At 33.2% G+C, this 27,850-nt stretch overlaps 2 protein-coding genes across 3 annotated transcripts in view; both read right to left on the bottom strand.

Annotated features, from left to right (window-relative positions):
* Positions 1-1,079: 1,079 nt before the first annotated feature.
* LOC132745689 (uncharacterized) lies at positions 1,080-8,813 on the bottom strand (the record flags this gene model as incomplete). The annotated part of the gene is given in 6 exon segments (XM_060734651.1): positions 1,080-1,216; positions 1,532-1,562; positions 3,400-3,473; positions 4,141-4,171; positions 6,506-6,582; positions 8,653-8,813. Coding segments are annotated over 6 exon segments (387 nt in total), but the record flags the coding sequence as incomplete, so codon positions are not given.
* Positions 8,814-12,152: 3,339 nt separating this feature from the next.
* LOC132745694 (mediator of RNA polymerase II transcription subunit 14-like) overlaps positions 12,153-27,850 on the bottom strand; it is a 41,468-nt gene continuing 25,770 nt past the window's right edge. Inside the window, exons 23-37 of one of the 2 annotated variants that reach the window (XM_060734657.1) lie at positions 25,801-25,987; positions 25,402-25,493; positions 24,932-25,081; positions 24,481-24,555; positions 23,527-23,603; positions 22,336-22,453; positions 21,924-22,097; positions 20,162-20,345; positions 19,579-19,770; positions 19,085-19,293; positions 18,231-18,354; positions 17,569-17,630; positions 16,828-16,935; positions 16,174-16,299; positions 12,153-14,652 (exon numbers count right to left, since the gene is read on the bottom strand). In XM_060734657.1, coding sequence (XP_060590640.1) covers positions 14,383-14,652; positions 16,174-16,299; positions 16,828-16,935; positions 17,569-17,630; positions 18,231-18,354; positions 19,085-19,293; positions 19,579-19,770; positions 20,162-20,345; positions 21,924-22,097; positions 22,336-22,453; positions 23,527-23,603; positions 24,481-24,555; positions 24,932-25,081; positions 25,402-25,493; positions 25,801-25,987 — 2,148 coding nt within the window. In that variant the 3' untranslated portion in view covers positions 12,153-14,382. The remainder of the gene's footprint in view (positions 14,653-16,173; positions 16,300-16,827; positions 16,936-17,568; positions 17,631-18,230; positions 18,355-19,084; positions 19,294-19,578; positions 19,771-20,161; positions 20,346-21,923; positions 22,098-22,335; positions 22,454-23,526; positions 23,604-24,480; positions 24,556-24,931; positions 25,082-25,401; positions 25,494-25,800; positions 25,988-27,850) is intronic. The other variant, XM_060734658.1, reaches the window with a different exon arrangement.

The raw sequence follows: 27,850 nt of genomic DNA, 5'->3' as shown, positions 1-27,850 counted from the left end.
ATGCTTAAATATTAAAAAATATCCAGACGAAAATAATACCCAGGTGCACAACTACACATGCTGATCAACATTCCCTGTAAAGTTTCATGACTCTAGGTCAAATACTTTTTTTGAGTTACATGCGACACAAAAGAGAACGGAACGGACGGCGGAGGGAAAAGGGCCCGGGGGAAACGGAAAAGGGTAAAATCTAAATGCCTGCCACTAAAGGGGGGAAAAAAGGAAAAATCAGAGTTAGGGAAATTTGGGTCCCAATCATTTTAGATAAATCAACAGGAAAAAGTGTGTATTCCCTTTCCCCAGTATTTTAAATGGAGATAACCATTTTGCCGCAAAAAATTTAACCAATAATTTCTAAGTTGAAAAAGGGGGCATTTTTATGCAAAAAAAACAAATAAGAGTTAATTGGTCCCAAATCAGGTTTGAAAAAGAAAAAGGGGATTTTAAGCCATTCGCTTCAGAGTTATGGAGATACCAGCTTAAGAAAAAATTTAAAACCAAAAATTTTCTAAGTCAAAAAGGGGCCTTTAATTTAAATTGAAAAAGAAATTTAAAGGGGAGGACTTGTCCCAATGAAATGTTGTTTAATCACAAAAGAGAAAAATGTGTGAAGTTTCAATTCATTTTCCCTTCAGTAGTTATGGAGATACCAGCTTGCACGCAAAAACTTAACCACAGGGACGCCGACACCGACGCCGACGCCGACAAATGGGTGACTGCATTAGCTCGATTATTCTGCGAATAGTCGAGCTAAAAATCAATGCACACCAAGATTTGTACAGATCATTTCTATAAAGTTTGGTTGAAATTTCATGAGACTATTTGAGGAGTAGTCCGGACAAGTTTTGTTACGGACGGCCAGACTGACAGACGACAGAGAAGGGGTCCCTTTATGTCGTCGCAACACTGTAGCAGACGACACAAAAATGGTACCAGTAGAACATTATATAATATTACTATACATAAAGAAAACACGCATTTATGGAAAACAACTTTTTTTGAATAGTCTGCCCTTCCCAAACTTTTTTGTCGATACATGAACATTCAAATCAGATTAAGCTTAGCAGATATATTGTTACCTTTTTAAATATTGTATCCACCAATGAAGATTTCGGGCTCTCATCTAGGTTCTCAGTACGGTATGCTGGTACCGGCGTCACCAATGGCGAATGCCGGGTCATAGCAAAATCTTCATCAAAGTCAGCACCTGCACGTGCTGTGACAAAAAGTATATTTCAGAATTAAACCAGTATCATTTTTTTAAGTAAAATCTTTAAACAATAGGAAGAGCAATAGGAAGAGTAAGATAGGTTAATTACTGTACATATCAAATCTTGTAATGGGTGTTGGGCGAGAAGAACATCTATCCATCTGTTTTTAATAGAAACTAAACAAAATGTACTTCTGTGGGTACTTATCGAAATATACGGGCGTCCTTATTGTTTTTTTCTTACGACTATTCGTAAACATGAATAGCGTCAATTTTTACTTGGAATTTACTCATAGGAACTAATTAAGACCGTAACAATACCTGCAAGCAAATCCCGGTATGAATTTGAGTCCTGTAATACAATAATAAGATAATTTATTATCAAATACAAGTATCTGTTTTTTATGAAAAACAGAAAATTTTGTTTGAATATGCTTAAAGTAATCTTACAATATCTTAAGAATATATGAACAGATAGGCAGCGACTTATGACATTTTTATGGGACATGCAGAATTCGAAATAACGCTTGGTTAGGGTCAAATTTAAAATTACCCAAATTGTGTCAGTTAATATAACTTAATGAATCTAGTGATGATGGCACAAAATATTTCATTACATATACCCAGGATTTTTTAAAATAATAACAATTGTTTTTGGGTTTTGGAAATTGCTCTTTAATAACGTAAAAAATTTTTTTAAAACTTTAAAACTTGACTCAACTTTTGTAATTTTCAAAAAACCCTTTTGATTTTAAATTTGGGCCAAATTTTTTCCCTCTGGTCCGGGGGGGTTAACCCAAAGGGGAAAATGAGGGGTTTTACAGAAAGGTCTTTCATCAAAGTCCACCGGCCCGGTTGGGGCCCAAAAGGTAAAATATAAAATAAATGTTTTTTAAATTTTAAATTTCAAAGAATGGGAAGAGTAAATGGGTTAAAAATTGTTTGCAAAGAAAAAAGTGGGGTTTTAAAAACCGGGGTGCTCCCCAATGGGTTTTTAAATTTAAGGTGTTACTTTGAAATTTCAGGGGTTAGGCGATTTTTTACAAAGTTCAAAGTGTAAAAACAACCCAAACGTTGTGCACGACACATTGTCTCAATATGGTGAACATTTCTGTGAAATAGTTTTAAAATCCGACTTCAAATAAAGTTATGGGCCGGACACGAATCCGTTTTTTTTACCTACAAGGTCAATGTGCCCTTGACCCCAAAATCAATAGGGGTCATCTACTGGTCATGACCAATCACCATACCATGTTTGAAGTTCCTAGGCCTAAGCGTTCTTTAGTTATTGATCGGAAACCGTTTTTACCTACAAGGTCAATGTGACCTTGACCTTTGACCCCTTGACCCTAAAATCAATAGGGTCATCTGCTGGTCTTGACCAATCAACATACCAAGTTTGAAGTTCCTAGGCCTAAGCGTTCTTAAGTTATTGATCGGAAACCGAATTCGGGACGTACGTACGAACGGACGTTCGGACTGACGGACGGACGGACAACCCGACGACTATATGCTCCCCCGAAATTTTTCGGAGAACATAAAAATCAAATCTTGGCATGGGTGTTGGCCGAGTAGGACCTCTGTCAATCAAATGCAAACAAAATGTTCAGTGGCATTAATCGAAATATACGGGACTATTCGTAAAGCATCAAATAGCGTCTATGACTTAATAAAAGAACTAATTAAGAGCATAAAAATACCTGCAAGCAAATCCCGGTAAGAATCCTGTAATAGAGAAATAAGGTAATTTATTATCAAATGCAAGTATCGGTTTTCCTTTTGCAAAATTTGAGAACAGGAAATGAGATTCGTCCTGGTTGTGTCCTTCGATGAAACAAATGTTTTACGTTCTCCTGCATTCTGTACACTAATTTCTTATCGAAATAAACAAAATTTGTTTATTGACAATGTGGTAAAAGAAGCATGCTGAATTAAGTAACGCTTAGTCAGGCGCAAAATGGCAATTGCCCAAATTGTGATAGTCGTATAATAAAAGTAAAATTCGATTAATGAATCTGGTAATGATGGCACACAATAATTCATACATATATCAGAGTTTTGAAATAACAATTGTATATGGTTTGAAATTGCTCGTTCATAACGATCACAATCATATTTTAAACTTTGACTCGACTCAAACAAGTGTACATATCAAAAACAATTGATATTATTATAAGACATTTAATTACCTCTGGTACCGGCGTCACCAAACGGGAATGACGGGTTACAGCAAGGTCTTCATCAAAGTCAGCACCGGCACGTGCTGTGGCAAAAGGTGAATATGAAAATGAAACTAGTATTAAATGTTTGAAATAAATTCCGTAGGGAAAAAGAAAAGTACACTACGATATTTACTGTACAAATATGTTCGTACAAAAGTCTATTTACTGTACTTCATGATTCACTTTACAATAGGTGTTTGGCGAGTAAAACAACTATCCATTTTCTTTTTAAAGATCCTGTAACTCATTTTGTATGGTTTTATATCATAAATGTAATGCTCAAATGATGATTAATCAATATTATAAGTTTAAAAAGCATAATTGTAAAGATCTTACCGAATTTAAATTTCATGTTAATAAAGGGAGGTAATTAGAAATTTATTTTCTATAAAGTCTAAGCCATTTTTTTTCAATAAGAAATGAATGCATATATTTTAATGATTACATATATTGTGAACAAATATTTGCAATACGTATTTTACATATTCCTTGATATTTGAAAATTGTTTTAGAAGCATAATTATATACATACATATATAAAATTTCACTTAAGTGTGATTACAACTTTGAATAACGCAAACAAAATGTATAGCGGCACTAAGCGACATATACGGGCTAGTTAAATTCTTTCGACAAATCGTTAAGCATCAATATCGTCAATAAGATATGGAATTTACTACAAAGAAATAATTTAGACCATAACAATACCTGCAAGCAAATTCCGGTATGAATTCGAGTCCTGTAATAGAGGAATAAGATAATTTATTATCAATTATCTTTTTTTTTGCAAAATCAGAAAATGAATTAACATTAGTCCTGGTAGTGTCCTTGATGAAACAAAAGTTTCATTTTTTTTCCTGCATTCTTTACACTTTAATTTCTTATCATAGTAAACTATACTCAAATGGGAAAGAAAAAGAAATGAGGAGGAGTGATAATGTTTGATATCAGGCTTCAGATTTGTTAACTTATTTACAGTGTGGTATAGAAAGGATTTTAAATGAGTATAGATTCAATACTGAGTTTATTGAATGAGTTGAATGCGAGCCTATGGCGAGCAAAATATTGATTCAACGAGTTCAATAAATTCAGTAATGAACCTACACGACTATAATATCTTATTTATCACATAAAGACTGTATAAAGTACAAAATAATCATTTTAATTGGCGCGTCCATAGTGTAACGCTAACATTTAGTGCGTCTTTACACTATGCTTGTATAACGCAAATGACGTCAGGTCAAAATGAGCCGCGTCATGACAAAACCAACATAATGGGTTTGCGACCAGCATGGATCCAGACCAGTCTGCGCATCCGCGCAGTCTGGTCAGGATCCATTTTGTTCGCTATCAGTTTCTCTACTTGTTATAGACTTTGTAAGCGAACAGCATGGATCCTGATCAGACTGCGCGGATGCGCAGGCTGGTCTGGATCCATGCTGGTTGCAAACGCACTATGTTGGTTTTGTCATGACGCGGCTCAAAATATATTCCATGGTATGTAAAGCGATTTGTAAAGACACATGCTGAAGTAACGCTGTCAATAGTAAGTAAGTCAATAATCCAAATTGTGATAGTCGCATATAATACTGGCTATAATGTTTTTATTCAGACTCTTTGAAATTTATGAAGTTTGGCAGCCAAGCAGCCTAAAGAAAACGAAGAATATTAACACAAACATGAAAATGGTCGGAAATGCACTCTATCATTACAAACTTATTTTAATATTATCATCTATTATTTGTCGATGCTGAACTGAAGATTTCTATCAGATGCTTGGCAGCCTGGCATCCAGACAGTCTAGTCTGCCAAATTCACAAATTTCGAAGCGTTTGATGAAAATTTTAAAGTTCTGCATCTTAAAATATAAGGATCATGATATTAAGAATAATTATGCATGTATAATTATCTAAAGAAGTGCTTATAATGCATTGCCAAATTCTTGTTTGAAATATTCTTAGTTTTCTTTAGGCTGATAGGCTGCTAACTTGCAGGGAATGAAAACTTTTAAGTTCAGCATATCAAAATATAAAGATCATGATATTTTTAAAATAAGCATGTAAGTGCTTATTATGCATTTCCGACCGATTTCAATTTGTGATATTCGTTTTCTTTAGGCTGTCAACTTCAGGTGGCTAGACTGCGAACTTCAGGCTGCTAGACTGCGAACTTCAGGCTGCTTGACTGCCAAATTCAGGCTGCTGAGCTTCCAGCTTCAGGCTGGTAGACTGCCAACTTAAGGTTGCAAAGATGCCAACTTCAGGCTGCTAGATTGCCAACTTCAGGCTGCTAGGCTGCCAACTTCTGTCTGTTAGACTGCTAACTTCAGGCTGCTAAGCTGCCAGCTTCAGGCGGCTAGACTGCCAACTTAAGGCTTCTAGGCTGTCAACTTCAGACTGCTAAGCTTCTAACTTCACAAATATTTGGTATTGCTATATTGCTTTTCCCCATCCCGTTTCTCCTGACCTCAGTTCTATTAAATTTATCCCATTGGTGGAAGAAGTAGCTTAAAGCATTACAATTATCATGCAAGACCTTGCTGAATTTAGAACGACATTCCCCACCCTCATGCCATACAACGTAATGTCGGTGTATGGAGACGTTATATTAATATTGATATAAATATGAGATTTCAGTTTACATTTGATAATGACAAAACCAGTTTTCTGGTTCCCCATTATCCAACCCCAAACCAATTTTCTGCCTCCAACAAACCTGTCTCTATCCCTAATACATCACACTATCTCCATCCTTTCGTTTCTTAGGCGATTTATGGGAAATCTCCCATCTACATGACTAATCCTGGACTTCTTCCTTAAGAGTACAGATTGCCGCTGATTGCGATCTCCTACATTTTCTAGGTACATTTTGTAATGTATAAATACTATATTTTTTGTCTAGTATTTGTGATTAGAAAATGTTGTAACACAATCCCTTTGGTTGTGCATGGACAAATTTTAAAGCCCACCCACCGACATTCCCATCTTACAATTAATATCTTCTTTTGTAAACTGGAAGTAAAATAACACAATAAAATCATAAATTATTTATGCATGAATGTAAGATTGCTTACTTTTTCGAACAGCCTTTTCACCAATATAGAAATAGAGGCATCGTCAGGATCTTCGGCAGTGTAGGCACTGGCACGTGCTGTCGTAAAAAAACGAATGTTGAAAATCAGTAGTATGAGATAGATACCAAAAAAACAACTTTCAACATTAAACCTATGTTAATCTTGGCAACCAAATTAGAGGTGCTGTCCTTTTTTAAACTGATTATTTCCCGTAAAAAAGAAAAAGAGGAAAGAACAAGAGCTGTCGGTAAGACAGCAACGCTCGACTATTCTTAGTGCTTGATAGTAAAAAAAGCCTTGATTAAAAGGTAAAATTTTCTAAGTAAAGAAAAAGGCAAAATTTTTCTTTAAACCCATATTACAGTTATAGGCCTTGGAGAGAGTCCTATTATGCTCTTAAAGAAGAGTATAAAATTTCAACATGTTTCAAAGCCATATGTCAATGGACTTTGAAAATATTTGAGGTAGTACAAAAACTTTTAACATAAATTCTAGGTCGAAAAAGGGGCATAATTCTGTCAAATGCTTGATAGAGATATCCCCTTCTGTCTACATGTTGGGGTCATGATGGTGAACAAGTGTGCAAAGTTTCAAAGCCATATGTCAATGGACTTTGAAAATATTTGAGGTATTACAAAAACTTTAACATAAGTGGTTATGCCGACGCGGACACCAACGCCGACGCTGACGCCGACGCCGACACTCGGGTGACTACAATAGCTCTACTTATTCTTATCGAATAGTCATCGAGCTAAAATGTGCAATGAAATACATGTACATCACTCTTCTATGATGTCTGGTGTACAGACAGACAGACATACAGACTTATTGACTGTTGCAAATATAAATGTTGAATGTTGATTGTTTACCAGGTCTAGGATTTCATGATATTTACGGACAGTCTGTAAATATTTGGACGATCCATAATTTTACAGATTTTCTTATCTGTAAATTTACAGACATTAAGTAAGAAAATAGTAGAAGTTGCATTAAATTAAAAACACAGATGTTACATATTATATGATTAAATGTAACAGTATGTCAAAATTCAGAACAATTTGATGACTTTCAATTTTCACTTTTACAAAAATTTCAAAATCATCATACAAAGATGAAACTCTCCCCCATTACCTTTGTAAATACAAGTAATAAAACAACTTATGTAGGCTGCGGATTTTATTGTAAAACTAAAAACAGCAAATTTTACATTGAATGTATGGATTGAAAAATCTTTAAATTTCCAGACTGTCTATAGATTTACGGACAGTCTATAAATATGAAATCCTACACCTGTTTACATAATGATGGTACTCCATTGTTTATTATCATGCTATGGTTACCTTTCTCGCATTACATACTTTACACAGAATATGGAATATTTTTACTACAGTGTCCCTATAGGGCCATCGCGACGCACACACATGAAAACACGAAATTACGATGGTAAAAATCGAAATACCCCCCCCCCCCCCAAAAAAAAAAAAAAAAAAAAAAAAAAAAAAAAAAAAAAAAAAAAACAACAACAACAACAAAACAAACAACAAAACAAAAAACACGATGGTGAAAAATTTCCACCGTGAGGTTATTTTGACTTTTCATTATCGTGGTTACGACTTGCGAGGTTATTTCGACATTTCAACATCGTACTCTCGACTCTTCCTGTTTGACATGCGCACAAATTAAGATCAGAACTATACATGGCGAATATATTTTAACCAAGGATACAATAACAAAGGCTTTGGATCATGATGTTAGCAATCACGAAACAATGAAAGCACGATGGTCGAAAGTGCGATGTTGAAAAAAAAACTAGTTTTCATCATCGTGATTTCGTTATTTCGACTTTTCAACACCTTAATGTTTGAGTTATGATTATGTGCGATGGCACTAACGGGAGACCGTACTTTACTGCGTTTATTTATTTATTTGCAAGTTCTTTGTTGCAAGAAATAACATTTCGCATCACCGTCGCATACTTTGAACTGGATTTTATCGAGAAAGACTTGTCTATAACTTCATTCAAACATGGCTGACGTTTAATGACACTACACGAAATTATACACATGCAAATTAAACCAATTTCATTAAGCAATAATGCATTCAATAGTAAATTAATTTAAGAAAGATACTTAAAAAACTATAAATACCCGCAAATAAAATAGTTAAAGTTGTAACGAGCAACATGTTTCCAATCTAGCCTTCTTTTTAACGTGTCTACTCAACCTTCTCGTCAGCGTGTATGGCCAGTCGTGATTCGCAAACGCGTGAATTTCGTGCTTAACAGAAGTGGGTTCAACTTCACCTTATCACGTAGTAATTGAACTCTTGTTTTAAATATGACACCGAATTCTTTTTTTATATTTATTATAAACTTTATGACATACATGTTCATAAATTTCACATACACTCATTTCACATCAATACATAATAAAATCAAATTATATCATAATTAATTTATAGTGAATGTTTTCTCTAATTACGCAGAATTCTTGCATTACTATATTTTAAGTGTATTTTGTTGTTGTTGTTGTTTTTTGTCCCCTGCAGAGACATTTTTGGAGGAAGAAATTTTTTCCAAGAAAATATTTTTTCATGTTGATTATACATACATCATTGTATTTTTCATGATATAAACAATGACGATGTTTAGTGGCGGCATGGCCGAGTGGTTAACGCGTCAGACTGGTAATCTATTTAAAAACCGTCAGCCGCATGGGTTCAAACCCCTTCAGGGGCAAGTCGCTTTTTTCCTTGAGCAAGAAACTTTACACTCATTGCTCCGTACTGATAAGTTCCAGGAACGAATTAGAAAATGTGTGTTTTACCTTTAAGCTTCCTACACAATCGAACTAAAATAAATTCTTTATAAACCACTAAAGACGTTGGTATCTTCTTTCTCAAATTATAGATGTACAAAAGCTCAGTAGAAACCACAGCAAACATTGTTATTTCAACAAAATGTACTATAAAAGTAATTTCGCACAGAATAACCAATGAAAGATTGTTAAATATACTTTCATAGGTTTGCTTATGTTTTCATATATACATACAGACAGAATGAAAAGTGCATCATAGAATGTGTTATGCATGTTCTTACAATATGAAATTACATATTAAAATTTTAAGCATAACCCAATCAATCACACTCAGTAGAAACGAAATCACTGTATCTTTTACTGCAAGTCTATATACAAAACAATCTGATGCGTTATTTACAATAATAAGCACCTTTTAGTTCCGACCACTGTATCATATATTGCAAGCTTATACAATTCAACTTTTGTCGTTTTCTTTTTGCGACTGTGAATCTATATGTTTTAGTTTTAGTTTAACCATATGTCCGAGATTATTGCCTCCTTGCCTTGTAGTCTCATCGGGGACGTCTTTTTCATGCTGAATCTTCCTGGAGCCCGTTCTTCGTTCTATGGTGGTGAAGGAGTCGACTGTACTGCCAAGGCATCAGCTTTCCGACCAACGATAACAAAAACAACCCTTGTAAATGCCACCCTCTAGAGTCACGACAGGTCAACCAATCATCTCTGGTACTTGACCTTGACCTGCCGTGTGCCTTCTCCGCGACGTGCAGGGATTTTGAGAAGTGTCTCTAAATCGCGATGTGCATATACTTTTATAATTGATATTTTTCAATAACATCTTTAAGAATATGTAAAAATTTAGTCGTGAAAGAAATAAATCAGCTACGCCTCTAGGTTTCATTTTAAATATCTATGTCACTATCTTTTCAAGGACCATGCCAATTTCATTTATGTAGTAACTATTTTTCTTTATTGTTGTGTCATTTTCAAGCGGTGTTTGGCATGCTGAGTGGAAAAGTCTATTTAAGGCCCAATATGACCCCAGAATGATTTTATTTTTATTTCTCAAAGGCTTTTATTTTCGGTATCCTGCTATAGTTTCCAAAGGCTACTCATCGGCCAAATTTGTACAAACTACTCAAGTTTGATATTCCCCCCCCCCCCCAGCCTAGGCAAGGTCGGCAGTTCTATTCAGGTGTCCATTTATAACTGAAATATCAGTGAAAACTATACATTTACAAAGTTGACGTGACTTAAACCTCCAAACACCTGAAAAAATAGATTAGTCCTTCAACAGAAGCGTAGATCTAAAACTTGATAGACCAGTCTAATAATTTATTATGCAGACCTGATTTATTTATATACCTTATATTTTTTATATAACAAGAGTGGTGTGGGGGTAAAGCATTTTGGGATACGTGTACGGAGGACGTGTGCTCTAATTCTTCAACTATAGTTGACTTTTGACTTCAACAAGCCACATTAAGGTATTAGCACCCTAATGCATAACCTCCGCCTTGAAGAGTATTCAAATTGGCTAGAATTACTGTTAACTACATTGAAAATGAGGGCCATGGGTTCAATCCCCAGAAGGGTCAACTTGTTTTTTCTTTCTTTTTTTTCTTTTAACATTATTTATGTATCTCTCATGTCCCATATGGAAAGAAAAAAGTGTTTAATTTTGAATTTGTATAGGTATTTATTGGCTAAATTATGCTAAATCTAGTAATAAATATGGTACCTGATATTTTCAAAGTGTAATATAATCAAAACTAGACGGTAAAAGTATTTCATATTTTACAAGATCAACCAATATACTTTTTTAAAAATTTAGGGAAACTTTGAAAACAGGCACTCATTTGGGTAAATTTTAAGAATTTTTTGAATTAGGCTCCCTAAGTAGAAAAATGGTCAGACATGTGGTAAAAATGGGTGGGGTAGGGTAACATTTTTATACAGATTTCATAAATTTTAAGTAGAAACCATAATTTTGCTTATGTGGATTGTTAGCTGAATGGTACTATTTGTTTCTTACCAAAAATTCATGGGAAAACATTTTTCATTAGAATGTTATTGCAGATTATTTAAAGGTTCCTCATTTCTAAAGAAGGGCCCTCATAACATCCTAGCTTGAGTTCAGAAAAGTGGCCATGATGTCAATTCTTTAGTTCCTGATAGTGCCCATTAGGGTCCTGATACCTTAAATTGAAACATGCACCTTCAATATGGTATCCAGGTCGTCTTTTTTCAAGAATGATTGATATAAATCGGTGTGCTGAAGATTTGAAAATTACATGGGAAATATCCTTCTGTAACTTTACGAAAAATAATTAATAGCTGAAGAATTTACACTACATCTTGAATAAAGTAACCCGCCATGCTGCGGAGGCGGAGAAAATGTGGATATTTCATAATCTCTAGTGACCCTGCAGATATATGAACCCGTCCATAGTCTTCAAGTGACTACTCAATTCATGACCAAATAGTCATTACACACTTCTTTTACGCTAATACAGGACATGTGAGTTCTACATGCGACCTTTACCTTGGTCATCAGATCCAACATCATGCTTACAATGGTGAACATTTTGGCCAAGTTGATAAGTTTCCTCAATGCAAGTTTTGCTCTACTCAATGGTGTTCATCTAATTGCAAAGTGTAGCCTTGACCTAGATACCTGTTGGTGACCTTGATTTTCTCAAGTACATGTAAAATATCTCCAGGCATGTACATTTCGAAGGTATGCTCCATACAAAACTGGCTGCATTCCAACCTGTCACAGGCATTCCAAAAATACAACACACAACAAACTTTCATAATAAAGAAAAACATGATTTTATAGCACTTTATTCTACTACAGAATCATATATTCTATTATACAAAATCTTTCAAATTTATATCAAAATGAAGATAAATCAAAACAAATACAAGACTTAATTAAATATTAAATTATTGTAAATCATTATCACCGTTATTACAAACAACTATTATAATGTCAACCTTGACTAAGCTGAATTTATTGAATTTCATACAGTAATCTGTTAATGTAAGGAATTTCATGATACATACAGTTTACCAGTCTGGTCAGACTGCATGGATATATGACCTGTACACTAGCCTGTTTATATAACCACTAGCCTGTTTATATAACTGTGCCATAGACAAATCAATATCACCTCTAGTATCCAAAATTTTCAGTTGGAAAAAAAATTCTAGAAGGAATTTTAATGTAGCATACATAAAATCTTCATTATAATTCTCAAATCTTATCCCTTTACAATGTAGGACACTTGTGCTCCTGTACTCCACTTCTTGTTTTCCATTTCTTTCATTTTAACAACATGTATAATTGCTATATATTTACACATATAATTATTTTAATCTAATAAAGTAGATCGAGTGGGTAGCTTTGAAACGCTTGCAAATTGTTATTAACAGCTACACATTAATAAACTTACTCCGGAAGTATTTGAGTTTTCCCAGCTAATCTGGGGATTAAAAACAAACTTTTACAGTTACAACTTTAACCAGGTGAGTAATCAATTGTGAATGGATGTACACCATAAAGCTATAACAGCAAAAGTTTGTTTGTACCAGGAGATCAGTTTGGAACTAGAAATGTGTCATCATGCCACGGATGCCCCCGCATGCAGCCAAAATTTCAGATGGTGCTTTAATCATTTTTTTCATTTTAAGTTCAAAGCCCTTAAAACTTTTCAATGTTAACACAAACCATTTTCATACAATGTTCAAGGCACTGAAATTATTCAGTCTAAACCTTTTAAAAATAGCATATTGCATATTTGTAGCCAAAATAATGGCTAAAAGTAAGAGTGCTGAAAGTGAAAGTTCAAAATTTTTCCAACATTTAGGAAAGATAAGTTTGTCTTAAATCATTGAACTACAACCAAATTCAAACTTAAACTGCTTATTCCTAAGATGTATCTTTATTATTTTCAAAGTGAAAGGGACATAACTCTGCCAAAAAAACATCAAACCATGACCAAATTCCAACTTGACCTGCCCATTCCTTTGACATATCCATATGTCAAATTTAAGTTGAATATGTAACACTGTTGGGTAGATAATGAACAGAAACTGTAAATTTCATATTATTTTCAAAGTGAAAGGGGCATTACTCTGACAAAAATCATTGAACCATGACCAAACTCGAACTTGGCCTGGGCATTCCAAAAACATATCCATATGTCAAATTTGAGTTGAATGTGTTGTACCATTGGGGAGATAATAAACGGAAACTGAAAATTTCATATTACTTTCAAAGTGAAAGGGGCATAACTCTGCCAAAAATCATTGAACCATGACCAAATTCGAACTTGACCTGTATTTTCTCATGACATATCCATATGTCAAATTTGAGTTGAATGTGTGCAACCATTCTTAAGATAATGAAAGGAAACTGATGATGACGGAATGACAGAATGACGGAAGGATGGAAGGACGGAACAGGGTAACACTATATGCCCCGGCCATTACATGGCGGGGGCATAAAAAACACACATTTTGCCGAGTACTTGCTAAACTTTCCTTCACAATTTACAATACAGTGTATGTATAATAATTGACTCAACATTTTTATGTACACATCTATGATACATCAAAATGATACAGAGAGATATAATATAGTGCACTAACCACTTTAAATCTGCTTAAAACCAGTTTTGATGTGCCTGGGAAAGTTTTGCAATGGCAAAAGTACTTTCACAGAAATTCATTTCTTAAAATGGTCAATTTGATAATTCCAATATGTCAGAAAATGATTTTGTTTACTTGTCAGAAATCAATAACAATCATTTCACTTTCATGTAAGAACTAAATATTCAATTCACTTTCATGTAAGCACTAAACTTTTGTTCACTTTCATGTAAGAAGTGCATTATCATTTCACTTTCATGTTAGAACTTAATTTTCATTTCACTTTCTTGTAAGAACTAATTTTTCATAATTCTTTCATGAAAGCACTGAATTTTCATCATACTTTTATGTAAGCACTAAATTTTCATCATTCTTTCATGAAAGCACTGAATTTTCATCATACTTTTATGTAAGCACTAAATTTGTAAGTAATTCTCTGACAGCTGGATAAATAGCACATTCAGCACTGGAGTGAAAGCGCTCCATGAATCTCTTCAGATGTTGCGAGACTTGTTGAAGGTTAGCATTGGGAAGAGTGGGTCCTTTCTCCACAAGGGTGATGGTGTTGTCTTGTATGTTGTATAACAGTGGTATTGTGATCGTCTGAGGGTCAGGTTGTTGTTGTTGCTGTGGCTGCTGTTGTGGTATTGGGACATTAATTCTTGTCAACTGTAACTGTTACGGAAAAAGAAAAGAGAAACAACTAATTAATCCAACTTTTATGAAGAAAACAAACATCTTACCTGCTTTCTCTCTAACAAAGGTAAGTAATGAACACTTTTCCATGATAACCAGTTTCTTATGTTATTATACAGATTTAATGAGAAATTGAAAAATTTACAAGTATTTCATCACATTTACAAAAAAAGCCAAAAAAACACAATCTTACACTACCAATTGTCAATTTCCGTTTTTCTTTTATTTTGCTTTAAGAAAGTGTGGGTCCATTATAAGAAAGGGAATACACTGTTACACTAATACAGTATGAAAACATAGAACTTAAATCATATACATGGGTATAGACATACTGGGTGAGACAGTTTAATCACTGTATCATTATCTATAGGACAGAATAATACACAGCTTGCCTTTACCTAAAGCATTTGGGTTTGTTCAAAGCTATGTTTACAATTTGATGAATGTATTTTGGGAGCAATATCCACAGGGTTTATCATCCTATTTCCATACTACATCACATTGTGAAAGAAAGTGTTTTATTTATTTTGTAACACCAACACTGTAGAGATCATATGAAAACTTTCTGGGTCTAAGTTCAAAACTTAAAATTTTTCTTAAAACATAATAAGATTATTGAACATATCAGTACAAATAGGAGCATAACAGTTGTTACATTATTAACTCACCATAAACAGCTAAAAGAAAGACAATAACAGTGGTCCATGAAAAAAGCAATAAACTGGGATAAATTGATATTTCTTTATCAAACCTTTATCTATCTTGGTGGCACAGTTATTTGTTCGGCTATTTTTTTTATAAGCATTAAGAATGTAAAGTAAATGTAAAGAAGCTCTTATTACTAAGCAAACAGACACAAGAGTTAGACACAAACTTGTCTTCTTTTAATCATTTACTCATGAAAATCATCAAGATTACTTATCTTGTATTTCAGTTTGTTACAAATACAAGAACCATAAGTTAAGGCATGATATTTTATATAATAGAATAACATTTTTATACATTCCCCTTGAATGTTTTAAGCATTTAGAAAATTGTTAGCTTACAATAAGACAGTTATTGCACATTTATTAAATATCAGTTTGGTGAAAGACTTCCATAAGTAACAGAAAATATTGTTAGCTTACAATAAGACAGTTATTGCACATTTATTAAATATCAGTTTGGTGAAAGACTTCCATAAGTAACAGAAAATTGTTACAAAAACCAGGTTTTAAATGTAATATGTGGGAAAAAACACAAAACCAATATATAAACAAGTACAGCTCTGCAAAAAATCATCACACTTAATCCTAACAATAAGTGGTTCTGTTTCTTTTTTTAAGTCCCTTGAGAAATGCAGGAGTTGTGCATAAGATTAATTACAAATTTCCAGCGGACAGTCAATTGACTTTCACCAATCTAATAGCAAAAGTTTTCCATCAGAAAACCTGATTAATATAATAATTTACATTAGAAACAGATATCAAGTTTCCTTTTTATGAAAGTAAAAATACATACCATAAGAATCATTTTCTGGACAACAACAATAGCTGGAGTGCCCGCTGGTGCCATGTGAGCATACGCTGGTGGTACTGTCAACAAAAGTTGTACCGACCATTTCAAACTACGATCTTGGTTTGGCATCTGTCCAAAAAGATTGAAGTCATGAACCATCTTTGTGATAGAGAAATAATGAAACTGTGTATTATTTTTAAAGTCATTTGGGAAAATTGACTGCTTTTTGTTTTTAGCAGGTAAGTACAGATCCCTTGGAGACTGCTTGCTATATTTACACCCTACAAAGTTGTTTAATATATTCTCACAAAGGAGGAATGAGCTGAGTTTTACTTCAAATAGACACAAATATTTGTATTTTTAAAAATAACAAGCAAAGTTAATGAAGAATCATTCCTTAATGAATGATTTAATAGATGGAATTTCTATTACTGTATTAGATATGGAACATTCAGTATCATTGGCATATGTGACTTGTATTAATTTTGTGTTCTGTTTCACTAAAAACAGAAACATAGACCCTTGACAACCAGGAAGGATCTAAAATATTATTCAATGAAATCTTGACCTCTCTAAACATCAAATGTATGATGTTAATTAAGGAAAATTGATTAAAATGAGAATTTAAAAAAAAAGAATGTAATTTGTTGTCATTACCAGCTCTAGCCTCATAATTTGTATAACATCTTTCAATATTCTAATCTGTGCCTTCAACAATCTACTGAAAGCTGTCAAGGAATTAGACTTGTATGGTGGACAAGCAACCTGAAACAAATTAATGCAATTAATTCTATGTCAGAACAGAGCAATATTTTCAATATACTGGATGCAACTTCACCAGAGAAAGCAATTACATTTTTAGTAGAATGATGTTTTGATTAAAAACTTAGGATATATGATAAGCACCAAAATAAATGTTTAAAACTTTAATAAACTTACACCATATTGATAGAGAAAGGAAAAACTAAAAACATTGAGAATCATCCACTCGACATTACATTTTGTAAAATTCATACACCACTTTTACTGAACTACACATGTATACCTAAAAGAATACTGCATTCAGTTTCATTTTCTACTCATTATTCATATATTTTATAGTCACAAAAAAAGGGAATAAATTTCATCTGATGTTTGTCTGTCCATTAGGTTCATAATGGAGAGCATTAAATTTGTAATCCAGTGGTAACAAGGTGAGTCAAATGGTTTTTTGTCACTAATCACCAATTTAGAAATCTTATGGGATTAGAAGTCTGTCACTTCCTGAGAAATTGATCATGGTTGATCTGGATACTTATCCAGCAAAGCTAGATCAGTGGGTCTAATTCCAAGATATGACCAAACTTGTATTAAATTTGGCATTAAAACAAACCAAACAAACTGATGTACATGAATTACCTTAAGGTCAAAATACTTTTCAAATATCTGAATCTCTTCCTGGGACCATTGATCCATGTATTCTGTAAAGAAAATTCCATATATTTATTAATGTATAAAAAAATCAATATAAAAGAAACAATCTTTATAATGATCAAAATATATCTCATAATAAAGTCAACAACATCAAGAACTCCTCTTCAGAGAAATACTGTGTTATTTAACAAACATTTGTTACACTATATCCCCTCACAAAAATCAAATCTAAATATTTTCTGAAGGAGCATATATTGTTCCTTAACAAAAAAACAATAGATTGATTGGATGGTCACTATATGTCAAAAAAGTTTGTTCATTTAATAACAGTAACATGTTATGCAACTCTGAAAGCTTTTTCAACATCTCCCTCGTATAATTTCTCTATCAATACTCTGTACCCCAACCTTACATTTCCAAGTTTTCTACACTTTAGAACACCACAAACATATAACTGAAGAAAATGAAAGAAATTCGACTAAAAAAAAAAAAAAACCCTAAAAACTCATGAGTTTACCACCGGCCCATATAAGGAATATCCTGTGAAGTACTTGGGGATAAAAAATTGCTACACTCTGTAGCCTAGGTATACTACTGTATAATTGTGGTGTTATAATTTCATAAGTTTTATAATTAGATAGACATACCTGGTAAAGGTTGTATTTTCATATGCAGTGACTGTAGGGTAGAAGAATTTAGCGACACTCTAAACTGAAGAGTTTCTGCCTTAAACACATTCACACCAGGCTCCGGGGCTTGTATATTTGTCAACTGAAATCAAATAAATCATTTACAAACAAGTTTATCTAACAGTCCATACTGCTGGTTTTTTTTTTTAACAAATGTTCACTGCTTACAAACCTCATGTTTGTATCATGTATGTTGCATTAAGAGAAATAAAGAATTTGAATTTGAGCTGCTAAATACTACTGTAAAATCATTATTATTCGTGGGGCACAAATTTTCGTGGTTTTCGTGGGTAGGTCAATCCACGAATTTAAGATCCGACGAAATTTTATCCCAACAAATACTTCTTGCCATGTCTCTATTCTGTACATTACAAACATGCACCGGCACTTTTCTGTCGATTTTTGTGTAATGAATACCCAGAGGCAAGGATTAAGTTTGTTGACAAGCGATGTGTGATATGGAAAGATATGTACATGCGATAGGTAAAATGCTCGAAAAATTAAGTGTAAGTTTACTATGCATTAGGTTACTTAATACTTATACTATTTACTTTACAAGAAATTTAAAATCCACGAAAATGCCTGTTTTGATAAAACCACAAAATTTCATGCCCACGAATATTAGTGAATTCGCAGTATTCTATTTCATTTAAGCCAAATTTTTTAATTATGTTTTAACAATAAATTGTAAGAATTGAAAAGACTGAGCACAAGAGGCGGTTAAATATCTTTAAACAATTCACATATATAGGGGAATTTCCAGCCTCATCCACAATGTAAAGGTCAGTTTATAGGTAAAAAAGCTAACTTACATGTTTCTCTTGAAGAATAACTCGAGCTATATGCCTTCTTAAGAATTTACAGCCGAGGAAGCGTTCTAGTGGAGACAATGGTACATGGTATGGTAACTGTTGTAATGACGTCTGCTTCAACAGGTTGTCAAATGCTTCATGGGATAGTAACGTTGGCGTGGAGGCGGCCCACGCTCTCTGTGGTAAAGTTCTTGATGGCGGACTCATTACTGAAATGATATACAGACATTTTCATAGGTTTTAGGCTTATGTCAACTTAGAAGAAAAGAATATTTATCAAATTAAAATCACTTAATTATTAGAAAAGAATACTTATTAAGTTGTGTCAGAAGTTATCTACAAAGGACATAAGATATGAAAACTTGGTTCCAGACAACAATAGTATTTATAAACCAATCCTTTATTTTGTAACAAATAATTAAATGCTTTAATACTTCTTAATGCATGAAAAGCCCTTCTTTGAAATACAAATCAAATATAACGAAATAACTTACCTGATGCTTTACCATGGTCATCTTTAAGTTGTGTTTGTGGTGAGTGCAGGGTTGGATGCCCTGGTGAGGCAACCATACCATGACGTGAGACAGGTGATGGCTGGATGGATGGCGAGTTTGGCCAGTTTCTCTGCCCTGGAGATGGCATAGCAAGACCAGTGTTGGGATAAGGTGACCCACTGTCTCCCATACCTGTACAATATTTCAAACATGTAAATTAACATTTAATACAACCAACAAGCTTTAAAGATCAAACAAATATTCAAAAAGGGACTTTGAGATACTCCTCTTATTTCTCTTTTTCTCTTTCTGTGAAAATCTTAAAAGGAAATAACAATATGGCTTGATATATGTTCTTATTTTTATTAGATTTTCATTAATATTGTGTATATGATATAAAGTTGTCTCTACATATAGCAAATAATATTTTTAACTCTTGCTTTTACTTTTGGTAAAGAAAATTTATATAATATATCTCTAATGGGTTTGATCCCCAACTCAAGTACAGAAAAGTCAATGATTTAAGAGTGCTCTTTCGAATTAAATATGCAATATAGTAAAACTAAAATCTTAAATAACAAACCTTGAGGACTGATGAATGAGCTGGCAGGTGACTGCATGTGTATACCAAGTGAACTAGGAGATGGAGCTGGGACAAATGACCCAGGGGATGGCACATGTAACTGTGGGTTACTAGGGGAACCAGCTGCTAGAATGTTGCCTGGTGATGGGGTACCAATAAATGTGGATGGTGAAGGTGCAATCTGCTTAAATAAACAACAAAGGTTTAAAAGTTTTTGTTTCTTTTTTTGCATGTTTGGTAAACATTTTCTATTCACAGATAAATAAATCAATTAAATGTTGGCCTCCTCTTACAAAAATTGAAAGTGATTTTAAAAATATACTTTTCATTCTAAATATATGGGTATGCACAATATGTACACTTAGTACACAAAAAACAAGAAACATGGCAATGCCATGAAACCAGGTTTTCAATTATCACCATTGTAGATAAATATGTTGTATTTGAAATACAAATACAAGCAACAAACAATGTAACTATGTGCAATTTAAAACATGAATAATGTAGGAGGAATTGCGCACAGAAGAAGTGTTCACTATATATATTCTGTATAAGGAAAAAAAACAAAGGGCCATAATTAGGTAAAAAATTATCCAATCACAAAACCCCGACAATATGTGCTAGGGCACTTGATGACAAAGCTTCTGTGAAAGTTTGAACAAAATCCGTTGAGAAATGTAGGAAGAGTTCAGCACAGAAGAATTTGTTCAATTCTGTATAAGAAAAAAAAACAAAGGGCCATAATAAGGTCAAATATTATCCAATCACAAAACCCTGACAATATGCGCCAGGGCACTTGATGACAAAGCTTCTGTGAAAGTTTGGCCAAAATCCGTTGAGAAATGTAGGAGGAGTTGCGCACAGAAGAAATTGTTCACTATATATTCTATATAATGAAAAAAAACAAAGGGCCATAATTAGGTCAAATATTATCTAATCGCAAAACCCCGATAATATGCGCCAGGGCACTTGATGACAAAGCTTCTGTGAAAGTTTGGTCAAAATCCGTTGAGAAATGTAGGAGGAGTTGCGCACAGAAGAAATTGTTCACTATATATTCTATATAATGAAAAAAAACAAAGGGCCATAATTAGGTCAAATATATACCAATTGCAAAACCCTGACAATATGTGTCAGGGCACTTGATGACAAAGCTTCTGTGAAAGTTTGGTCAAAATCCGTTGAGAAATGTAGGAAGAGTTCAGCACAGAAGAATTTGTTCAATTCTGTATAAGAAAAAAAAACAAAGGGCCATAATAAGGTCAAATATTATCCAATCGCAAAACCCCAACAATATGCGCCAGGGCACTTGATGACAAAGCTTCTGTGAAAGTTTGGTCAAAATCTGTTGAGAAATGTAGGAGGAGTTGCGCACAGAAGAAATTGTTTACGCCCGCCCGCCCGTCCGCCCGCCGACATACCTCAATCTAATAACCAGTTTTTTTCCTTCGGAAAACCTGGTTAAAAAACAACATAAAAACAGATAATGAGAACAAAGGACATGTTGCTGTGGGTTTACTTAAGATTCTACTTTTTGACTATAAAAATCATTCTCTGAGTAAACAATTGAAGAAAATAAAATTCAATTAAATTTTCATTACATTAATTATTTTCCGTCATATTGAAACAGGTAAAAGAAAAGTGCTTTTGAATAAAAGTTAGATTTTTCTAAAATTGATGAAAAATGTTGAAAATAAATGAAAATATGTTGAGAGTCTCTGGGGTATATTGTTATAGAAATTTATGTAATAGTATGGATTACCTCGGCTCTTCTACCACCTGGCGAGCCCGTTGACTGATGAGATTGTGATATATTGAATACATCCATGTTATCAAGGTTTACCATCGGAGACGGAGGATTGTCGTCCTCTGTTGTTGAACGTCGATGAACATTACTTCCTGTTACTGAATCATCAACAAACATTCCTAGGAAAGCCTGTGAAAAAGAATATTTACCTTTATTAAAATAATATCATTTCATTTTTTTGTATTTTATTTGCTTTTTTTATCTATAATACATCTGTAAGTAATACACAATTTTTTAAGAAACACTAACATTTTGATCCCAGAAAAAAAAATCAGTTCTTCGGAAAAAAACTGACTATTTCAGAACTTTTTAATACCAAAATTAATCAAAGATCTGGATAAGATAAGAGCAATATAACAGATCCTACCTTCAGCATTGGTATAGGTGTAAATCCCTCAGTTGCCTTACTTGTATCAAACAAACTGTAAGCACCATCTCTAATGGCAACAGCTTTGTTACCACGGAAATGTACATCTAAACAATAACTAGAAACTTTGTTAAGGAAAATATTCAATTCTTTTAGGGTGAAAGTAAAAAAAAATTGTGGATCTAATTATGACTTTTCACCTTCATTAATTCAGAAATTTTCTAAAATTACATTTATGACAAACAATGTCTTTTTCAGAAAGACTGTATGGTAAAATAAGTTAAAGGACTTATGTCAAATTTTCTATATTCCTCATATAAATATGGAGGAAATAAAACCTATTTATCAACTGTCCATCTCACTTACAATCTATACAAAATTGTATACAAACTTCCTTTGGTGAGTCTTGGTATACCAAAAACACTACTGAACTGTGATATTAACATTATTTCATTCAGTGATAAACAGGGCAAATAGCTACATTGGTATATGGAAGGGTAAAGCATGATCATAGTATATTAATTTGTTGTTGTTGGGTTTTAAAGCTGCATGCTTGCAGATTTGTCAAAATATTTCGATAAAATCAAACTTGATAAATATGAACTAGGATTTTAGGAAACGTAAAATGGTTTAAGATTCAAGTAATATTTTACATGTTATGTGCGGTTAATGACTGACTTTTTAGCATTTACAACTATATTTCTACTGCGTTACTAATGCAGTAAGGGCTATTTATGCATATTTTGACCTCTTTTTGGTAATTAACATGGCTTGTAAGTGCCATTGATATTGTGTAAATGGCTTCCTTTTGGTTATTTCACAAAATTATACATTCAAATACATTTTAAAAATTTTCATGAAAATTAGCATGAATCTGGAGGCGTGTTGCTTTAAGTTATATCACCACAGTAAAGATAAACTGTTTTCTAACTTAACAAGTGGGGGAAAAAACAACTCAGGTGCCCTTCTATGCATTATCAGTTATCTAAGGCAAAATCAGGCATTTGAGTTGAACCACTGACCTTCCACTGACAAACTGGATAGTTTAAAAAAAAAGGGTATATTTTAAAATTCTAAATACAAAGTCCCTGTAAAGATTCAAACTCACAGCAATAACTGGCACATAATTTTAAGTCTACTTCTTTAAATGTTCAGCCATATAGACCTTATATTTAGTATGTAAAAGGATACTTGTTTCTGTAAGAGATTCTAACATGTGTAGATGACTGTGGTAACACAGTAAAACCCTGTGTGGACTGTCTTGGGTACTGCAATGAAATTATATATCACATTGTTAACAAATAAAACATTTAACATTATAAACACAAACTGCAATGTCTTGGGTATTCCACAATTATTGAGGCAAGACAGAATACACTTCAGCAGTAGCTAGGAGTTCTTGGAAATAAAAATTTGTTCAAGGCACATTATGCTTAAAAATTCATTTTTTTTTTAATTATTTAGAAATGTCAAACATGGTTTTCATAATGTTTTGATAATATATTAAGAGCATGCTGAATGTTTAACAACTCAAGAAAATGTGTCCTAAAGGTAGCAAAATAAAAACAAAATAGTATTTTGACTTTCATACAAAATACTTACTCACTATAATTTTACAAATTTTTCTAAAATTTTTTTCTTAAACTTGACAGCTAGACAACAAAGGCTCGAATGAGTAGTAGTACAAAATTGGTGCGACAATAATCTAAATATAAACAACCAATCAGAAAACAGTTCACCTAAGTCACGATTTACTCGAAATAATTAGTTATTTTAGATATAAAATATATCAATAATAAAAAAAAGTTTTTTAGAAATGAAAATGATAGCATTTTTGAGGCATAGCGGGCCTTAAACTAACACTGCTCACTATCCATTTCAAAGAAGGAAAGTCTGTCAGACAAAAAAAAGTAGAGGGAAGATTAACAATTAAAATTTTTTATGCTTCCAGAATTTTTTTTTTTAACATTTTAAATAATGAATTTCTTAAATAAAATCTTTTTTATTTGTCAGGTTTTACGAAAAATCAATGCAGAAAAGATTATTTGGCAACTTTCCTTATTTAACATATATATCAAGCATACACTGAGTTCTAAAAAAAGTTTGTATTGTGTAGAGAACAGAAGTTACTGGTTTAAAACTTACTGTGCCAACACCAAGTATTACAGCTGATGATAACTTGTGAAGAGAATTCATTGGTGACCATGTATCATGTAGAATCTGTAGATAACATATCATATCATTAGATATAACATATCATTAGTGAATGCTTATATATGTATATAATAACTAACACATTGTTTAAGGCATATAAAATATGTAACTGTTTTTCTTGCCAACAAATGCCACTATTGGCAAAATAGTAAAGGTGGCTTTTGGAAAACAATCTTAAACGTTTTATTAGTGAAAATTGAGTTGTAACTTCTCAAAATGAATAAAATGCATTTCAGGTCTACTTTCAACTAATAACCACACTCAAATCAACACACTGTGCTGCACTAGGTTTACCATTTATCCAAAACACATCTCCACTGAAAAGTCTGTCCTATATTATGCAAATAAAACAAATTGTATCAGACACAAGAAATATCTGTACCTGTAAAACATAAGACAGTGACCTTGATGTGTTAAGGTCATGTTGTAGTTGAGTTGCCATGATAACATGGGGGTTCATGGGACTAGCTTGACCTTCTCTACCTAGTGATAAAACAAACTGCTTCTGATCGCACTTCCAATATACATGCATCTGAAATAAATTGAAGTTTACACAGCAACTACTTACAGCTGTCAAATGATTTCTTTCATTACAGCACATATTTTTTAAAACAAACATACTGATCTTATTTCTGCTTCCGCTAAAATTTACTTTTTGCTTTGAAGTAAAAGACATGAATTTATGAAATCAGTTCTTGTCAGTAAAATTGCAAAGAAAAAGAACCAGTAAATTTAAAGTCCTAAAAATAACATTATTTCAATTGCTTTACCTGACAATTTTTTGGCTTTGTTAGTTAAATTAAGATATAGAATAAAGTAATACAAAGTAACAAATATATGTGATAAACTTACAAGACTAGGATATCCAGGACCATATAGCACAGTTAATCTCTTGTAGTTGTAAGACTTCACATTTGTTATCCCCTGTACACCAGTCTGATCATCTATATAACCAGAAAAAGACAAATATTTATACATTTACCCCAGTACATTCCTGCATTCTATTATTCATATTTTCTATGCAATACTAAATTCCAGCTACTTAAAAACAAACAATGGTCTGGTCATACAGATAAATGGCTAGTCTTGTACTGGCAAGTCATTATGTCATTTAACTTTTTTTAAGGGGGGGGGGGGTCATGATGCTACATGTAACAGAAACACTGATCCAGTTGTATGAAGACTTTCAAGCAGCTACAAATCTAATTTTTGGTGAATCCAAGCCTTTAAGAGTTCTACAGTAAAAAGTACCTGTTATCATGGCTGAGAAAGGTTTAACAATGGAATAAAGATTGCACATGGACGTCCATTCATCCCATACTTCCTTCACTGTTTTCTGATGATTGTCGGAATGTCTCTCATAGCAACAAATGACACGCTGTGTTGGCCCTGCCTCCTTTGGACACTGAGTTGGCATCAGGTCATTAGTGAACAAGAACTGAAAAATGTATAATTCATAAGATTGGTTATAGCTGATACAAATTTAAGAACATTACATAAACCCGATACATTTATCAACTTGTGAACCGTGAATTGAATTTTGAGATCAATAATGTTTTAAACATTTACTACAGCAAAGGCCAACTATGCTTTTCATAGCATTCCAACCAGAATGAGATATCTACTTCCTTTAACATTTACCATGGAGAACTTGTATAATAGTCTCGTCTCCTCTGTATTTGAGAGTGAGGGATTTCCACATCGCAGTAATAATATAACTAACTGATGGTCTGTTTGCACAGATTTTCTGACTAACTTGACAACACAGACAAGTATTGATGGATATAACACTGTAGTTTCTGCTACAGCACAAGACAAAAGCATGAGACAGATTTATAAATAACAAAAAGCTTCATAGAAAGATATCCTGAAATAACTTTGTCCTGATAATTATACATAAGCCTACTAGAACTCCGCGAGTCAGATGTGTCGCCTTGTGAACAATCTAGTTTAGGAGAAATGGCCAGGAAAAAAATGAAATATGAAAAACTAACAAAGGTCAATAACTCAAAATATAAAAAGTGCAGAGCAACAGTTTCTATGAACTGCACTTCTTATCTTATCAATAAGATCTATCATTCTATGAAGTTTCAAGTGCATATCTTTTATAAGTTATGAGAAATAGCCTGGACAAAAAACAAGTATGAAAATTAATAAAGGGTAAAAACTCACAAATAAGAAGTGCAGAGTACCGGTTCTTGTACACTGCACTTTTTCTTAATGAGATCTATCATCCTATGAAGTTTCAAGTCCATAGCTTTTATACTTTCGGAGAAATGGCCCGGAAAAAAATAAAGTATGAAAATTAACAAAGGGCAATAACTCAAAAATAAGAAATGCAGAGTATCAGTTCTTGTGCAATGCACTTCTTCTTTATGAGATCTATCATCCTATGAAGTTTCAAGTCCATAGCTTTTATACTTTCGGAGAAATGGCCCGGAAAAAAATAAAGTATGAAAATTAACAAAGGGCAATAACTCAAAAATAAGAAATGCAGAGTATCAGTTCTTGTGCAATGCACTTCTTCTTTATGAGATCTATCATCCTATGAAGTTTCAAGTCCATAGCTTTTATACTTTAGGAGAAATGGCCCGGACAAAAATAAAGTATAAAAAATAACAAAGGGCAATAACTCAAAAACTAAGAAATGCAGAGTACCAGTTCATGTGCACTGCACTTCATCTTTATGAGATTTATCATCCTATGAAGTTTCAAGTCCATAGCTTTTATACTTTAGGAGAGATGGCCCGGACAAAAAACAAGTTTGAAAATTAACAAAGGGCAATAACTCAAAAACTAAGAAATGCAGAGTACCGGTTCTTGTGCACTGCACTTCTCCTTAATGAGATCTATCATTCTATGAAGTTTCAAGTCCATAGCTTTTATAGTTGAAGAGAAATGGCCCGGACAAAATTAAAGTATGAAAATTAACAAAGGGCAATAACTCAAAAATAAAGAAGTGCAGAGTTCCGGTCCTTGTGCACTGCACTTCGGGTTAATGAAAGAAGCTTGCATACCAAGTTTGAAGACAATCAGACTTAAAGTGACTGAGTTATGCTCTGGACAAGCTTTAGGGGATGCCGACAACGACGCCGCCGACAAAAGTAACCCCTATATGTCGCCTTTTTAAGGCGACACAATAATCCAGGTAGATGTTAAATTTAAAGGAAATTTAAAAAAATAAAACCAAGGCCATCCTTAAAAAAATGTTTGTTTGCAGTAACGCGACCGACTCACAAAATTTTTTTTTATGGTCTGGATAAAATTTTTATTTTTTTTTAATCAGAAAATTATGCCTTGT

The sequence above is a fragment of the Ruditapes philippinarum genome, unplaced genomic scaffold (genome assembly GCF_026571515.1).
Source record: "Ruditapes philippinarum isolate M1 unplaced genomic scaffold, ASM2657151v2 ctg3216_1_1_1_1, whole genome shotgun sequence".
In the NCBI taxonomy this organism is placed as follows: Eukaryota; Metazoa; Mollusca; class Bivalvia; order Venerida; family Veneridae; genus Ruditapes; species Ruditapes philippinarum.
Note: the sequence above shows the minus strand (reverse complement) of the source record. Positions and strands in the feature narration are given on the sequence as shown.